Source organism: Capsella rubella, unplaced genomic scaffold, assembly GCF_000375325.1.
Source record: "Capsella rubella cultivar Monte Gargano unplaced genomic scaffold, Caprub1_0 scaffold_4, whole genome shotgun sequence".
NCBI classification, from domain to species: domain Eukaryota; kingdom Viridiplantae; phylum Streptophyta; class Magnoliopsida; order Brassicales; family Brassicaceae; genus Capsella; species Capsella rubella.
Window position 1 is genome coordinate 10264053 of NW_006238920.1, and position 16799 is coordinate 10280851.

At 36.7% G+C, this 16799-nt stretch overlaps 4 protein-coding genes across 4 annotated transcripts; 2 read left to right on the plus strand and 2 right to left on the minus strand.

Annotated features, from left to right (window-relative positions):
• Positions 1 to 218: 218 nt before the first annotated feature.
• On the minus strand, positions 219 to 2713 carry LOC17887864 (AT-hook motif nuclear-localized protein 2). The gene is made up of 5 exons (XM_006295943.2): positions 2503 to 2713; positions 2099 to 2169; positions 1274 to 1405; positions 936 to 1094; positions 219 to 848 (listed from the first exon to the last, which is right to left on the minus strand). Exons 1-5 carry the CDS (start codon positions 2711 to 2713, stop codon positions 219 to 221), a joined length of 1203 nt encoding a protein of 400 aa, XP_006296005.2.
• A 723-nt stretch (positions 2714 to 3436) lies between these two features.
• On the minus strand, positions 3437 to 5831 carry LOC17887859 (AT-hook motif nuclear-localized protein 10). Its single transcript, XM_023784611.1, has 5 exons — positions 5536 to 5831; positions 5135 to 5205; positions 4580 to 4711; positions 4241 to 4402; positions 3437 to 4156 (listed from the first exon to the last, which is right to left on the minus strand). Exons 1-5 carry the CDS (start codon positions 5762 to 5764, stop codon positions 3527 to 3529), a joined length of 1224 nt encoding a protein of 407 aa, XP_023640379.1. The 5' UTR covers positions 5765 to 5831; the 3' UTR covers positions 3437 to 3526.
• Positions 5832 to 9439: 3608 nt separating this feature from the next.
• On the plus strand, positions 9440 to 11803 carry LOC17889408 (leucine-rich repeat receptor-like protein kinase PXC1). The gene is made up of 2 exons (XM_006293735.2): positions 9440 to 10799; positions 10910 to 11803. Exons 1-2 carry the CDS (start codon positions 9464 to 9466, stop codon positions 11596 to 11598), a joined length of 2025 nt encoding a protein of 674 aa, XP_006293797.1. The 5' UTR covers positions 9440 to 9463; the 3' UTR covers positions 11599 to 11803.
• Positions 11804 to 12846: 1043 nt separating this feature from the next.
• Positions 12847 to 16709, plus strand: LOC17888500 (pyruvate kinase 1, cytosolic). Its single transcript, XM_006293939.2, has 16 exons — positions 12847 to 13044; positions 13222 to 13318; positions 13403 to 13500; positions 13592 to 13747; positions 13843 to 13920; positions 14028 to 14159; positions 14280 to 14360; positions 14478 to 14549; positions 14659 to 14748; positions 14875 to 15019; positions 15142 to 15230; positions 15323 to 15418; positions 15526 to 15593; positions 15681 to 15780; positions 16121 to 16180; positions 16314 to 16709. The coding sequence occupies exons 1-16, from the start codon at positions 12976 to 12978 to the stop codon at positions 16464 to 16466; spliced, it is 1584 nt and encodes a 527-aa protein (XP_006294001.1). The 5' UTR covers positions 12847 to 12975; the 3' UTR covers positions 16467 to 16709.
• The last annotated feature ends 90 nt before the right edge of the window (positions 16710 to 16799 follow it).

Here is a 16799-nt window from a genome sequence, read left to right on the forward strand (position 1 = left end):
TCAAAGAGAAGCAATGTGAACGAAAAAAAAAAACAAAAAATCTCCATTGGATTGTAAAGAAACCAATATGATAGATGTTTAAAAATATAAAAGGAGAGATAAAATAGAGTCTTCAACCATATAGTCTCAGGAACATGAAAATGATGGCAAAGGTCCTCAAGTTACTTTGAACCTTGGAAGTCTTAGTTCAATATAAAAAGTTTCTGACGAGCTTACTTCTAGTTGTGCCACCCTAGAGTCAGAATAGGGCCTTCCATTTCTGGCTGTGTAACTTCTCCTGTGGAGGAGGATGCCGAGGCGCTTGGAACAACCACAGCTCGAGAGTCATCGTTCCTCGTATGAGAGGTAGATGGGCCTATTATCTCTGGTTGTTGCACTTGTCCTCTGAGCGAGATAGCCAGCTCGCTTGGTGTTGTACATCCAACAGTCGCACCTTGGGACGGCTCGTTCATTGTTAGGGAGAGATGAGAGCCAATCTCTGGTTGTTGAACTTGTACCTTCAATGAGAAAGCCAATGAGTTTGGTACTCTGGCTGAAACATTCATAGTTTGGAACTCATCAGTCCTCATATGAGAGTGAGAAGATCCACTCATGTCATGGTGTGGGACTTCTCTTGTGAATGACACTGTGCTTGGTACTATAGGTGATGCACCAGTTACAGCTCTGGACTTATTAATCTTCTCCTGAGGCTGAGAAGGGCTGGCCATCATATCTGGTTGTTGGACTTTTCCTTTGGATGAGGAATGCGATGAATTTTGCATCTCCGGTGCAACGACCTCCTCGTTAGGATCACCGTATCTTCTCTGAGGCGGATTTGTGACCAACGGCCAGAAACTTCCAACCACAACCTGCATAAACGAATCATATATACATAAGATAGTTTCAAACATTGAGCGTAACCATGCAGAAACAAAGAAGATGCTTTATGTTCTTACTTGGACTTGACTTGCTGCAATGAGTCTACCAACCAAAACACCACTAAAGACGACACCTGCCGCAGCAATCCTAATCCGCCACCCTCCCGTCTGATTATACACTGATCCGCCATCAGATGTCGTCATCGAACTGCTCAGCGATACTAAATCGTACGTAGCCTACACACCAAAATGTTATCATAACGTATCCAAATGGATGGTTTACAATTTGAAACACCAACATGAAAGTTATGACAACTTATTAATCTCCATGGACCAATTATTCTAAAGCATATTTCCAAGATGAACCTATAAGATTCCAAGATTAGACTGCAAGACCAAGTTCATCATATATATACCTCATGCGTCACAACTTTGCGGGCGCTATCAAGCGTTTGAATCTTGACGTTAGTAACCCAACCATTTGCGGATAGCACAACTACTCCGCGAGCACCATTCTCCGTGAAGGACATAATCCTTTGAATTATATCCTGTAAAAAAAGACCGTAATTATAAAAGATATTAAAAAAACCTCCAAACTTGAACACATACATATGTATATATACAAAGAGTCAAAAGACCAAAACTCTAGAAGCAAATAAACAAAGCTGTGACATATTAATGTTCATCTTCATCAGATGCAAAGTTGTATGTTATCCTCATGAACAGTCCCTAACCAAGGACATAAAATAACAATGTTACGTATACACGTTAACTTACGAAAGACAGCAAAAAGAAAATTTATTACCGTTATCTATATGTTGTAAAACCAAATAACAAAGATCGGATCTAACCAAACTTTACTCACGAATTTATTCATGATTCATTAAATTTAGCTCATATAGTTCAATATCACTTAATTAAATTTGCATATCTTCTATGTTTAGGAGAATCTAAAACCATAGTTCCAACTCATCAAAACCTCGAATCCAAAAACATCATTCAAAAATCTAAATATATTATAAAGAGGTTCAATTGTAGATTTTTAATTGGATTAAAACTAGATATGTAGTAACTATATACGGTGTGGAGAACTGAAGAGAAATGGTTTTAAACTTTGATTAAGGGATGGTATTAAAAATCTAAATATAAATTCACATCTTAGAAAACAAAAACCATTTTTTTTTTGTACAACAACAAATGGAACAAATAAATAGGTGTACATAAAGTATATACTAACTTACCTCTCCTGCTTCAACTCTGAAGATATACGGCGTGAAGTCCCCTCCTCCAGCAGTCACATACGACATGTCACCTTCAATCCAAAACAAAACATTCAAACCCATAAATCTGAACTCACAATATTTTCTCTATTGTTTTTCAATCGGACATGGTTTACTTCGGTTAATCTCCCTACAAATGATATGATATCATATGTAATAGAAGTGACAAATGCTAATTAACGCAAGAGTACTACAAGAGTTTGATTGAACGAACACTAGATTCATATTCTCTAATCGTTATGTTTATTTCCAACCACAAGAAGACATATCAGATTAGTTTTGTCCCATTCGCCGGTAAAGACACTCATATATATAGTTATCGTAACAACTCTATAGTTTTATATTGTAAGAGCCCAAAGCTTTACCTATAGTGTTTGGCAACGTCGACGTCGACCTATTCCTTTGTGTCCCTTGTTCATCGCGCTGGTAACCTTCACCTCTCACCCTCTTCGTGCTACCGGAACCATCCTCCATTGTGGCTGGAGCCGCTACGGCAGGCTGCGTGACCGGAGAGGGAGACATGCGCCTTGAGTTCGGGGTTGAGAAGGAGACGGTGTTCTCGTTTTGACCATCCATGATATTTGCTAGAGACTGAAAATGAGAGAGTCAATTCGAGAGAAGATAGAGATTATATTTTGTGATGTGAATGATATCCTTCCTTTGGGTCACTGTACCTATAAGGGAAAATATATTTGATAGTATGGACAATTTTTATTTTTACCTTTTCTCATTTGTTGCATGCATTTGCCAGTTTGCAAAAAAATTGTAAAACTTAAATGATTTATAAATAATATAAAACGAAAAAATTACAAAGTTTTTCTACATCTAAATAAAATTTAGTTTGTCTATACAGATAATAAACTTCATTTTTTACTTCTCTAAAATTATATTGGTATAATTAATTGAAATTAACTAATACTAAAATTGATACATTCCCTTAATTTAAATTATTATAGAACTTACATATATTTGGGTTATAACAACAAAATTGTGTTAAGATAACATATTTTAAATAAAAAATGGGATACAGCCAAATAGTTTTTAAGTAAAGACTTTTTATTTTAAAATATAAAAATTGTATGCAGTTTAATACTTTTTAATAAAGCTTATTATTTCAAACATTGATCGATCATACATTTTTTATACAATTATATCTGAATTACTATTCAAAAACATTATTTTGGCGGCAAGTTTTTTTTTACGAGTATTAAAGAAAGGTCCATAAGAACAACTTAAATACCAAAGTTAAAAGAGAAGTAGTTAATAACAATTTATATACTAAATATTAAAGAGAAGTCATTAAGAACGGTTTTGGATATACCAAAGTTAAATAAATGTCATTATAAACGGTTTAAATACATAAATTAAAGAGAAGTTGTTATAAACGGTTTACAACTGGTTGTGCCACCCTAGAGTCAGAATAGGGCTTGAAACTTCTGGCTGTGTAACTTGTCCCGTAGATGAGGAAGCAAGGGCGCTTGGAACAACCACTGCTTGAGAGTCATCCTTCCTCGTCTGATGAGAGTGGGATGGCTCTGGTTGTTGGACTTGTCCTCTGAACGAGAAAGCCAGCTCTCTTGGTGTTGTACGTCCAACAATCGCAGCTTGGGATGGATCATTGACTATCTGAGAAATATGAGGGCCTCTCATCTCTGGTTGTTGGACTTGTACCGTAAATGAGAAAGCCAATGAGTTTGGTACTCTGGCTGAAAAATTCACAGTTTGGAATTCATTGCTGCTCATCTGAGAGTGTGAAGAGCCACTCATGTCTGGTTGTCCGACTTGTCCTGTGAATGACAGTGTGCTTGGTACTGTAGGTCCACCAATCACAGTTTTAGACTTATCAACCCTCTCTTGAGACTGAGAAGGGCCGCTCATCATATGTGCTTGTTGGACTTGTCCAGATGATGAGGAAGGCAATGAATTTTGTCTCTCTGGTGGAACAACCACAACGTTTGGCTCATCATACCTTTTTTGAGGCGGATTTGGTACCAACGGCCAGAAACTTCCAACCACAACCTTCATAAATGAATCATATATAAGATAGTTTCAAACATGGAATTGAACCATATGCACAAACAAAGAAATTCTTTGTGATCTTACTTGGACTTGACTTGCTGCAATGAGTCTACCAACTAAAACACCACTAAAGATGCGACCACCAACCCCACCAATCGTTATCCGCCACCCTCCCGTCTGATTATTCACTGATCCACTCTCATATGCTGTCATTGAACTGCTCAGCGATACTAAATCGTACGCAGCCTACACACAAAAATGTTATCATAACGTATCCAAATGGATATGGTTTACATTTTGAAACACCAACATGCAAGTTATAAGAAAACTTATTAATCTCCATGGACCAATTATTCTAAAGCATCTTTCCAACATGAACCATTAAGTTATAAGATTCCAAGACCGAGTTCATCATATATATACCTTAAAGATCACGACTCGGCGGGTGCTATCGAGCGTTTGAATCTTGACGTTAGTAACCCAACCATTTGCGGATAGCACAGTTACTCCGCGAGCACCATTTTCCATGAAGGACATAATTCTTTCGATTATATCCTATAAAAACATGATCGTACAAGATTCATTAAAGTTAGCTCATATAGTTTAATATAGCTTAAGTAAATTTGGCATACCCTCTATGTTTAGTAGAATCTAAAACCATAGTTTCAACTCATCAAAAAATTCAAAAATCTAAATATATTTTAAAGAGTTTTTTTAAAGATTTTTCAAGGATTTTTAAAGAGTTTTTAAATATGTTTATAAAGAGTTTCAATTGTAGATAATTATTTGGACTAAAACTATATATATATATACGGTGTGGAGAACTGAATGGAAATGTTTTTAACTTTGGTTGAAGGATAGTATATATATTAAAAATCTAAAAAATTAATTCACATCTTAGAAACAAAATCCAGTTTTTTTTTGTACAACAACAAATAACAAATATATAGGTATGCATAAGTTTATACACCAACTTACCTCTCCTATATTAACTGTGAAGATATACGGCGTGAAGTCCCCTCCTCCAGTAGTCACATTCGACATGTCACCTTCAATAAATAAAAAACATCAAACCCATATATCTGAACTCACAATATTTTCAATATTATTTTTTATCACAAAATATATTTCTTATAAATAAAAAAAACCGGACATGGTTTTACTTCGGTTACGTTAACTTCCCTCCAAATTATATGAGAGATTTGTGACAAAATTGCCGAGGAACTAACAAAAAAAGTACTACAAGGGTTTGATTGAACGAACCACAAGAAGACATACATACAGCAGATTAGTTTTGTCCCCTCGCCGGTAACGAAACTCATAAAGTTATCATATTATAACTCTTATGATTTTATATTGTAAAGAGCCTAAAGCTTTACCTAAAACGTTGGGCAACGACGTCGGCCTATTCCTTTGTGTCCCATTCTTACTGAGGAACCTACCGCGTGCATCGCGCCCGTAAATAACACCTCTACCCCTCCTCGTGCTTCGGGAACCCTCCTCCACTGTGGCTGGAGCCGCTACGGCAGGCTGCGTGACCTGAGAGGGAGAGATGTGCCTTGAGTTCGGGGTTGAGAAGGAGATGATGTTCTCGTTTTGACCATCCATGATATTAGCTAGAGACTGAAAAAATGAGAGAGGCAATTCGAGAGAAGATAGAGATTAGATTGTGATGTGATGAATAAAATCCTTCCATTGGGTCACAGTATTTATACGGGAAATATAATGATAGTATGGACAAAAAAACTTTTTTTAGCGTTTCATAATTTGTTGCATGCATGTGCCAGTTTGTCAAAAAAATTTGTAAAAATTTAATGATTAATAAATACATTGTTTGGTACTAATAATATAAAAATATTAAAAATTACAAATTTTTGTCTACATCTAAAAAAAAAAAGTTAGTGTCTTTATACATATATCAAACTTTAATTTATGACTTCTCTAAAATTATATAGTGGTATAATAAAGAGAAATTAACTAATAATAAACTTGTTGCATTTACTTTATTTAAACTAATATAGAACTTATATAAACTTGGGTTAAAATAACAAATATGTGTTAAAGGTAATATAATTTACATAAAAAAATGGATACATTCGGATACTTTTAAGAAAGACTTTTTATTTAAATTTTATTTAAAGTATAAAAATTAGATACAATCGGATTCTCTACTTTTTAATAAAGCGTTTTTTTTTAGTTTCAAGTATTGATCAATCAGACATTTTAAATACAATTCTATCAAAGTTTATATTTATAAAAATAATCTTGGCGGCGAGTTGTTTATGTAGTATTAATAAGAGGTTGCTATAAACAGTTTAAATAATAAAGTTAAAGAGAAGTAGTTAATAACGGTTTATATACCAAAGTTAAAAGAGAAGTCGTTAACAACGGTTTATATTCCAAAGTTAAAGAGAAGTCGTTAATAACGGTTTAGATAAGAAAGTTAAAGAAATGTCGTTATAAACAGTTAAATATTAAAGTTAATGAAAAGTCGTTAAGAACGGTTTAGATACCAAAGTTTTAAAAAAATTGTTAGCAACGGTTTAAATATCAAAAGTGTCCACATTTTAAAAATTAGTTTACTAATTCCATATTCGACACTGTAAACAATTTATTATTATTTTATTTTAAAAAATTTCACATTCAAAATATTGTTTAAATTTTAACTAAAAAATATATAATCCTACTTATTTGAATACACACAAACAAAAGAAAAACAGAAATAAACAAGAAACAATCAAAACTATACATATTGGAAAGACTATCTAACTCTAACTACATATATATTCAAACCTGATGATTGATCCAACTCTAAAATGGCACACATATATAAAATATTGACATGTAGTGCTATAAAATTTCTACAAAAAGGTGAATAATGTTTGTTCAATGGATGGTAACTTGCATATATCAAATAACTTGATTTAAGAATTAAATTACAAAAAGAAACATGAACTAAATTTGGCTGAGTCAGATGATTTCATTGCCTCTGGCTTTTTTCTAACATGTTTTTTTATATATACAATAATTTTGATACAACTAACAAAAAGAAAATTAATAATGTAAAAAAAACATATATTTTTAGTAAAATTTAGGACTGTGAATTGGTGGGGATAACAAATACACTAAAAAACAAATTAGTAAAATGAGAAAAATGAAGCCAAAAAGTGACGGTTTCGTTTCAGTGGAAAGCAAAGTACACGAGTCAAAATCCTCCTACTTTTTCCCCCACTTATATATATAAAAGGTATAAACAGGAAAAAAAAAAAAACACAGAAAATATTTTTAAACAATTTTGATAACTTCAATGAATTTTTTAATTATTTTTCAAAAAGAAAGAAAACCGTTAAAACAAAAACTGCCACAATCCACAAAATGCGTATTATCACAAAACAAGTTTGTAATTTTCTCTGTCAGTCAAACCGAAGATCTGTTGTCGTAACGTAACACCTCTTTCCAAACTCAGTAACGCATAAAAAAACTTATTAACATAAAATATATATCTTTCCCCGCTCCACCTCAAATCCCAAAGTCAAAAATTTATTTTTATTTTATTTGTGTTTATAACATTAGAATTAACGACGACCAATCTCTGTAACGGTCAATTATACTAAATATTTGTTCACTTTAAGCCCATTTACCAAGGCCCAACATTATAGCTCTTACAATCATGCAGCCGAACGTTAAAAGAAGAAGTACCCATTATCAAGCCCGACCCAAGCGGTAAGAGACTTGCTAAAATGAGATATGCGCTTGTTGACCGCAAAAAGAAAAGTGTTTTGTCCCAAGTAATTTTCAGATTCAAGGAAAACATTAATCATAATATGACCCAAAACTCTTTGCTTTCCTATGGAAAACACTCTCAAACGGAACCATGTGAAATGAATGGCCACATCATAGTATTCAAAGCTGACACTCTCCGGTGGCAAATGACCTTTTTTTGTTATAACTGTTTAGGGTGGTAGATGTATCATGTATGATTAGATTGTGAATCACATTTTTTGAAAACCATCAATATATGAACTAAGATAATTGTTTTAAGTAGGAATAAACACAAAAAGAAAACTAAGACTGTAGATTTTTTCATATCGAGCAACCAACAATTTTAAAACTTTGATTAATATATGTATAAGAATGGAGATGTAAAAAATTTACTATGACCAGCCAAGATGGGAAAATCACAAACGCCAATTGCGCCTATCATTCCTCCTTTTAGTAATGATTTTTTACTTTTTAGAAATTAGTTAAGTGGGTCTCTCAAAAATGTCGGGTTGGTAAAAATTATACATATAAGAAGCAAAGCTGACTTTGTTTTCCAAACAATATCATCAACTGGTCGTATCGTACCAATCATGGCTCCACCATGTTATTTGTAATTCTTTGTCGGCACATTACCAAAAACACTCTAACTTAATAAAGCATACTATTTTCATACTCTAGATCTCGAGAAATTGTTGGTTTTATCGACTCACGTATATGAATTATACCAAAGATTTGTAATTCTCTGTAATAAAAAAATAAATCTGCAAGCTTGGCTTCACAATACATGTCAGAAATCTTGGTGTAAAGAGAAAGCTAAAATGTTCTAAATTCCTGAGAAATGTTCTAAATTCCTGTTAACTCATATAATGTTATCTAAATAGAGAAACGAAATGCACCAAACAAACTTTATTTATGCTCTATTGTAAAAGAGACACAAGTTAAAAGCAAATACAGTGACCAACTTTTTCAAAGTTTGGGTAAACTTTTTTGAGGGAGAGTAGGGTTATGTTCACCCACACCATGGAGTGGAAAACAGCAATCATTCATCCACACAACCACCACCATTCCTACCTTTTTCACCTTTTTTGTTACTCATGATTTACCTCCATCATCCTTCTTCTGTACTTCTTATTAGATCTAAAAATCTGATTATAGAACATTTGAGTTGATACAATTTGATAAGTATAAGCGATTACTCGAACAAATCCTTATGTTTTGTATGCAATTTTAACATATGTAGGAACGTACATTATTCTTCATGAGTTCTGTTCCTAATCACTGCTATGTACGTAACTTTTGTTTTTCACTTTATTCAGTTTTTGTTTTATCTCTTTTTTTCCCCTTCGTTTCTGGACTCACACTTCTGACACTGCCTGCATTCAAAAAAACATAACAGACCATTAAAAATACTAAAAGAAAAGAAAAAATTAAAGAAAAAGAGCAAAGATTCGACAATTTTGTCGTTATTACCAATCTCTGTTTTTACAAAATGAGACATATCTCTCTTCACACTCACTCTTCTCTTTCCCGCTCATCCCATCAGCCATGTCTGTCAAAACGCTTCCTTTTCTCCTCCTCATCCTTCTTCTCCAGCTCTCAGTCTCATTCTCTCAAAACGACACTATCGCACTCACACTCTTCCGCCTCCAAACCGACACACACGGCAACCTCGCACGAAACTGGTCTGGCTCCGACGCTTGTTCCTCCTCATGGCAAGGCGTTTCTTGCTCACCGTCTTCACACCGCGTCACCGAACTCTCTCTCCCTTCTCTCTCCTTACGAGGACCTTTAACCTCTCTCTCCTCCTTAGACCAGCTCCGTTTCCTTGACCTCCACGATAACAGACTCAACGGCTCCGTTTCACCTCTCACCAACTGTACTAACCTCAGACTCGTTTATCTCTCCGGTAATGATCTCTCAGGCGAGATACCTAAAGACGTCTCATCTCTTAAACGAATGATACGTCTTGATCTCTCTGATAACAACATCCGCGGAGTTATACCCAGAGAGATTCTCGAGTTTACCCGGATTTTAACGATCCGGCTCCAGAACAATGAGTTAACCGGTCGGATCCCGGATTTTTCTCAGATGAACTCACTTCTTGAATTGAACGTTTCGTTCAATGAGTTGCACGGGAACGTCTCCGACGGTGTGCTGAAGAAATTTGGAGAATTGAGCTTTTCCGGCAACGAGGGGTTATGCGGGTCGGATCCTTTACCGGTTTGTACTTTCACAAACGACCCGGAATCTTCCAATACCGATCAGATTGTTCCGTCGAACCCTACTTCGATCCCGCATTCTTCGGTTACCGCTGCAGAGCCGAAAATTCACGGTCACAAAGGGGTTAAACCGGGAATAATTGCCGCGGTTATTGGTGGTTGTGTGGCGGTTGTTGTTCTGGTATCATTCGGTTTTGCTTTCTGCTGTGGAAGATTAGACCGGGGCGGTGTAGGATCAAAAATGGGAAGTGTAGAGAGTGGTTTAGTCGGAGGAGGAGAAGGGAAGAGACGAAGCAGTTACGGCGAAGGAGGAGAGAGTGATGCGACGTCAGCGACGGATAGGAGTAGGCTTGTGTTTTTCGAGAGGAGGAAACAATTCGAGCTTGAGGATTTGTTGAAAGCATCAGCGGAGATGCTTGGGAAAGGAAGTTTAGGGACGGTGTACAAGGCGGTGCTAGACGACGGTACGACGACTGTGGCGGTGAAGAGGCTTAAAGATGCGAATCCTTGTCCGAGGAAAGAGTTTGAGCAGTATATGGAGATTATTGGTAGGCTTAAACACCAAAACGTTGTTAAGCTCAGAGCTTATTACTATGCTAAAGAAGAGAAGCTCTTAGTTTATGAGTATCTCCCCAATGGAAGCTTACACTCTCTTCTTCATGGTAAAACAGCTTTGAATTGTCAAATTTTTATCAATTGGGTCATTCGTTAGTGCTAAAAGTTTTGATTTTGTCACATTGGGTAATCAAAGTTTTGTGATTGGTGTGTTTAGGGAATCGTGGTCCTGGACGGATTCCATTGGATTGGACTACAAGGATAAGTCTAATGTTAGGAGCAGCGAGAGGCTTAGCGAAGATTCACGACGAGTATAGCATTTCCAAGATCCCTCACGGCAACATCAAATCGTCCAATGTTCTCTTGGACAGAAACGGTGTCGCATTGATAGCTGATTTTGGTTTATCACTTTTGGTAAACCCGGTTCACGCTATTGCCCGGTTAGGAGGTTACCGTGCGCCGGAACAGTCAGAGATCAAACGGCTCTCTCAGAAAGCTGACGTGTATAGTTTCGGTGTGTTGCTCCTCGAGGTTTTAACTGGAAAAGCTCCTTCGATGTTCCCGTCTCCGTCGAGACCTAGATCAGCGGCGTCGGTGGCGGTGGAAGAGGAGGAAGAGGCGGTGGTTGATTTGCCCAAGTGGGTTAGGTCGGTGGTGAAGGAGGAATGGACGGCTGAGGTATTTGATCCGGAGCTTTTGAGGTATAAGAACATTGAGGAGGAGATGGTGGCGATGCTTCATATCGGTTTAGCTTGCGTCGTGCCGCAGCCGGAGAAGAGGCCAACGATGGCGGAAGTTGTTAAGATGGTTGAGGAGATTAGAGTTGAGCAATCTCCGTTGGGTGACGATTATGATGAGTCAAGAAACTCAATGTCCCCATCGTTGGCTACTACCGAAGACTGCTAAAGTGCCTAAAGTATGGTTTTCGTCAGTCACTTCTGTATCTATTGTTTGGATCTTGTCGATTTTAAGGTTCTTGCTTAGAATCCTCGATTTGCGAACTTGTCGGAGTTATTAGTTATGTTTTTGTGTCGTCACGTACTTGTATTGTGATTTCGTAACGTTGTGGATTTATCAAGCCGTTTCAAATAAGTGCTAGGCCCATTAATTACTTTAAAAGCCCATTAAGGCTCATATGTCTTTATGATGTTAATTAAGTAGTACAATTGCTAATTATGATTATTGAACGTAAAAGTCGAACCCCCATGCATTGGTTTAATTTTAATGCTTCTATAACGGTGGATGCTTCTATGTCCACTCGTAAATCGTCTTCTTGGTTGAAGAGTCAGCCCTTTGTATTTGACCTTTCGGGTACCTTTTGAGCCCGTGGGTTTATGATTGGCATCTGTATTAAGTAAATTAACAAATGGCCAAGCACATGATTAGCCAATATGATTAGACTAATACAATGGATTCCTCTTTCATTTCTAGAAGCGAATCTTTTAACAAAAAAAAGAAAGAAAAGATATTACCATATGGGTTTCAAATACAGTTGAAGTATTAAACCATAAAGTTTCAATGGTGGTAACAAAAATAGATTCGTAATATTAAATCATACTACAATCGTGAAAAATGAGTTTTCGTTACACCATAAAGGCAAGTTTAATGGTATTTAATTTGATTAGAGCGTAGCTGAAAGACCTCGGCGCGTGAGGCTTTATTTGACCCCTTCCCCACGAAAATTAGCTTGGGGTCTTGGGGAATACTAAACCAGCTACCACGTGTACGACTGAGACCGCCGTTGTTCTCATTGACATTTGTAGATCCCATTTCTAGATGTTCATCAAAATCACCTAATGTATAATTCAGTCCCTCTACTTTTAGTTTTTTTTCCCAATTTTATCCCTAAATTTTAAAATATGATAACTTTCCAAAATCACATATTCACATGTTAGATGCACTGCTACGTTGAAAGATGCTAATTAAAACTGTTGAAATTATATAATGGCTTTATCATTCAACTATCCTACAAATTACCAAAATAAAACATCAGTGTCTGTCTATTGCTCTATTAGTTTGCATTGTTAGATAGTGAAAAGTTTGGGGGTGTAAAATTTACGAAACTAAAGTTGATGGCTTGTTGTTCAACATTTTTTATTTATTGTGTGCTATTTAAACGAAAACTGCGTCGTATATAGAGGCATATTCGCCGGTCAAGCGTAACAAATACCCCAATCGCGCACACTTTTCTCCGCTTCTTTTTCTTCACTCCAAACTACCTCTCCGTCTCTCTGCCGTCACCGTCGAGCGACGCCTGAGATCTACGAATTCCGATCAGTAGCTATGCATTCGAGTCATCTCCTTCTCGAGGAACCGATCAGGATGACTTCAATCCTGGAGCCTTCCAAATCAGTGAGCTATTTATTTCTCCCTCTCTCCCGCTCTGTTTGTGTTTTCTGTGATTGTTTTGATTTACTTAGTACGCTTTTGGATCTGTTGCTAGGTTTGATCTCACCTATTGAAGTAGTAACTAGTATGTGATTTAATTCGTTTTCGAGGTTTTTGATCTGGTTCATGCTATTTTCGCAGAGTTTCTTCCCGGCTTTGACTAAGATTGTTGGGACTCTAGGTCCCAAATCTCGATCCGTCGAGGTGATTGCTGGTTGTCTCAAAGCTGGAATGTCCGGTAATTGCGACTATAATCACTGTTTGAGACATGATTTGCTTGAGAATCTCTCACTGGTTATTGATGTGTTGTTCCTTTTTGCAGTGGCTCGATTCGATTTCTCTTGGTGTGATGCTGACTATCACCAGGAGACTCTGGAGAATCTGAAGATTGCTGTGAAAAGCACTAAGAAGCTTTGTGCTGTATGTTCTCTTTTCTCTCGTTTTACTCTACTTGGTCTCTGGATTTGGCAACGAGATTAGTTTGGTAATGCTTAATCTCATGAATCTCCAGGTTATGCTAGACACCGTAGGACCTGAGTTGCAAGTTATTAACAAGACTGAGAAAGCTATTTCTCTTAAAGCTGATGGCCTTGTAACTTTGACTCCGAGCCAAGATCAAGAAGCTTCCTCTGAAGTCTTTCCCATTAATTTTGATGGGCTAGCTAAGGTTCTATGATATCCTTACCTTATTGTTTCTGGATGAGATAATAATTGGCATTTCTATATAGGGATTTGATGGATCTTATTTTTTGATGTCTTCAGTCTGTTAAGCAAGGAGACACTATCTTTGTTGGACAATACCTCTTCACTGGTAGTGAAACGACTTCAGTTTGGCTTGAGGTATTAAAAAAGTTTGCTTATGGACTTACTCTACGTTGTTGCTTGAAGTTCAATATCTAGACTTTTAAAGGTTTGTGAGAAGACCAACCATTTAACAAACTTTTCAGGTTGACGAAGTTAAAGGAGATGATGTTATTTGTGTGTCAAGGAATGCTGCTACTCTGGCTGGTCCATTGTTCACACTGCACGTCTCTCAAGTTCATATTGATATGCCCACCCTCACTGAGAAGGATAAGGAGGTAAGTGTTGCTTATAATTTACTTATCTCAATTACCACTTTGCTCTGTCTATCATAGTTTTCTAGCTTATCTGCTTGTGTGTTTTAACTATTATTTTTTTTTGTTCTGATTCTCTTCTAGGTTATAAGTACATGGGGAGTTCAGAATAAGATCGATTTTCTCTCATTATCTTATTGCCGACATGCAGAAGACGTTCGCCAGGTCCATTTTCTTCTTAACGCTTTTTATACCGCCTTTCAATTGTCTCTCCCCATCTACTTACTACTAATTTCGAGTTTCTGATATGTTTGAATGATCACTTTTTGTGCCACAACACAGGCCCGTGAGTTGCTTAACAGTTTGGGTGACCTCTCTCAAACACAAATATTTGCAAAGATTGAGAATGAAGAGGTAAGTGAAATGCATTCATTTGTATTTACATGTCTCCCTCTGCAACTCTTCTTTCATTGGACTTGGGGATGCTGCTGTTAATATTTTACATATGCGTATTTGAATTCAGGGATTGACCCACTTCGACGAAATTCTACAAGAAGCAGATGGCATTATTCTTTCTCGTGGGAATTTGGGTATTGATCTACCTCCGGAAAAGGTATGATGATGGTCACTCAAACCAATTTGTTTGGGTCCAAAGCCTACGGACTTTCTAACCAGATTGGTTGGGTATCTATTAGTGATATTCTGGAGCGAAGTGCTAAGTTGACCCTAAAACTTGCAGGTCTTTTTGTTCCAAAAGGCTGCTCTCTACAAATGTAACATGGCTGGAAAGCCAGCTGTTCTTACTCGTGTTGTAGACAGTATGACAGACAATCTGCGGCCAACTCGTGCAGAGGCAACTGATGTTGCTAATGCTGTATTAGATGGTATGTTTAGTTTCTGAAATATGTGTTTTGTACTGCTGACATATATAGGAGGGAATACATATATCTGGATCGTAGTATTTGTCATAACTTGAAGAGTGTTTCTTCCCTTTCACTTCTTGCAGGAAGTGATGCAATTCTTCTTGGTGCTGAGACCCTTCGTGGATTGTACCCAGTGGAAACCATATCAACTGTTGGTAGAATCTGTTGTGAGGTAGACTTTCCATTGCCTTCTTAGCATCTTTTATATCTTAGCCATAGTTTACCATCTGCTTTTCTCTTACGCATTTATATACTTGTATATAGGCTGAGAAGGTTTTCAACCAAGATCTGTTCTTCAAGAAGACTGTCAAGTATGTTGGAGAACCAATGAGTCACTTGGAATCTATTGCTTCTTCTGCTGTAAGTTTCTCTTCTGCGCTACCTACAAAGGCTGAGGATTTTCCTTTCGTGTTGATTATTTCCGTCTTCATATATAACTTAGAGGCTTAATTTCTGCTTGATATCAGGTACGGGCAGCTATCAAGGTTAAGGCATCTGTAATTATATGCTTTACCTCGTCAGGAAGAGCAGCAAGGTTCACTACATTCCTTCTGGCTTAAACTATTCCTTCATTTAAATGCTTTTTAGCTGTCTACTGAATGTTTATTCCATCTCTATGAAGGTTGATTGCCAAATACAGGCCAACTATGCCCGTTCTCTCTGTTGTCATTCCCCGGCTTACGACAAATCAGCTGAAGTGGAACTTTAGCGGAGCCTTTGAGGTAAACTTCATTCTGATTGTGTGAATTGGAAAAATAATTGGTTGTTTTTTGTTATGCCACTTGCTAAATTTCAAGATTCAATGGTCACAGTTATTAGTTGCTTATGACTGCGTATCCTATTTGTCAATTGTCCACATTGATTCAAAGGGAATTGCAACTACTAAAACCTGCTGTATGAAGATTTTAAAAAAGTTAGCCTTTGGAATAATATCACCTCGTGAAATATTTAACCTGAGAAGCTCCACAAGTAGAACTATTGGCATATCTGAATTGCCTGTATGTGCTTTATTTTGATTATTGCTCAAACTTAACATCCAGTATGTTTATATTGTTGTCTCAGGCAAGGCAGTCACTTATTGTCAGAGGTCTCTTCCCCATGCTTGCTGACCCTCGTCACCCTGTAAGTCTCTATTTCAAAGAATTTAATTCATTGCAACAAGAATCTTGCAAATTTAGTGATATGGTTGGAATTGCAAACTCTAGCCGGGTTTGAAACAATAATTTCTCTAATGTATTGTGAATCCGTTGTTCAGGCGGAATCAACAAGTGCAACTAATGAATCAGTTCTGAAAGTGGCTCTAGACCATGGGAAGCAAGCCGGAGTGATCAAATCACATGACAGAGTTGTGGTATGTCAGAAAGTGGGGGATGCGTCCGTGGTCAAAATCATCGAGCTAGAGGATTAGAAGAAGCGGCGTGACTCTCGTCTGTCTTTTTTTTTCTGTTACTAATCAATTTTATCACAAACTCTTGGTGCCTTCCAAGAAAATACTTGCGATTATTGTTTCGGCGGCGATATGCTAGATACTGGAGTGCGATATATCTCCTGGACTTTTGATTTTGTATTTAGGAGATTAATGTTTCCAAGTTATGATATAAACCACTTCACACTTGATGCATAAATGAGAATATCTACATTCCTTAGTAAACTCTTGAGTCATCTACCCAAAAATCTTTTATCAGAAAAATTGCATTTGTTAGCTTTGCATATCCAATCAAATACTTAAATCTGTGTAAAG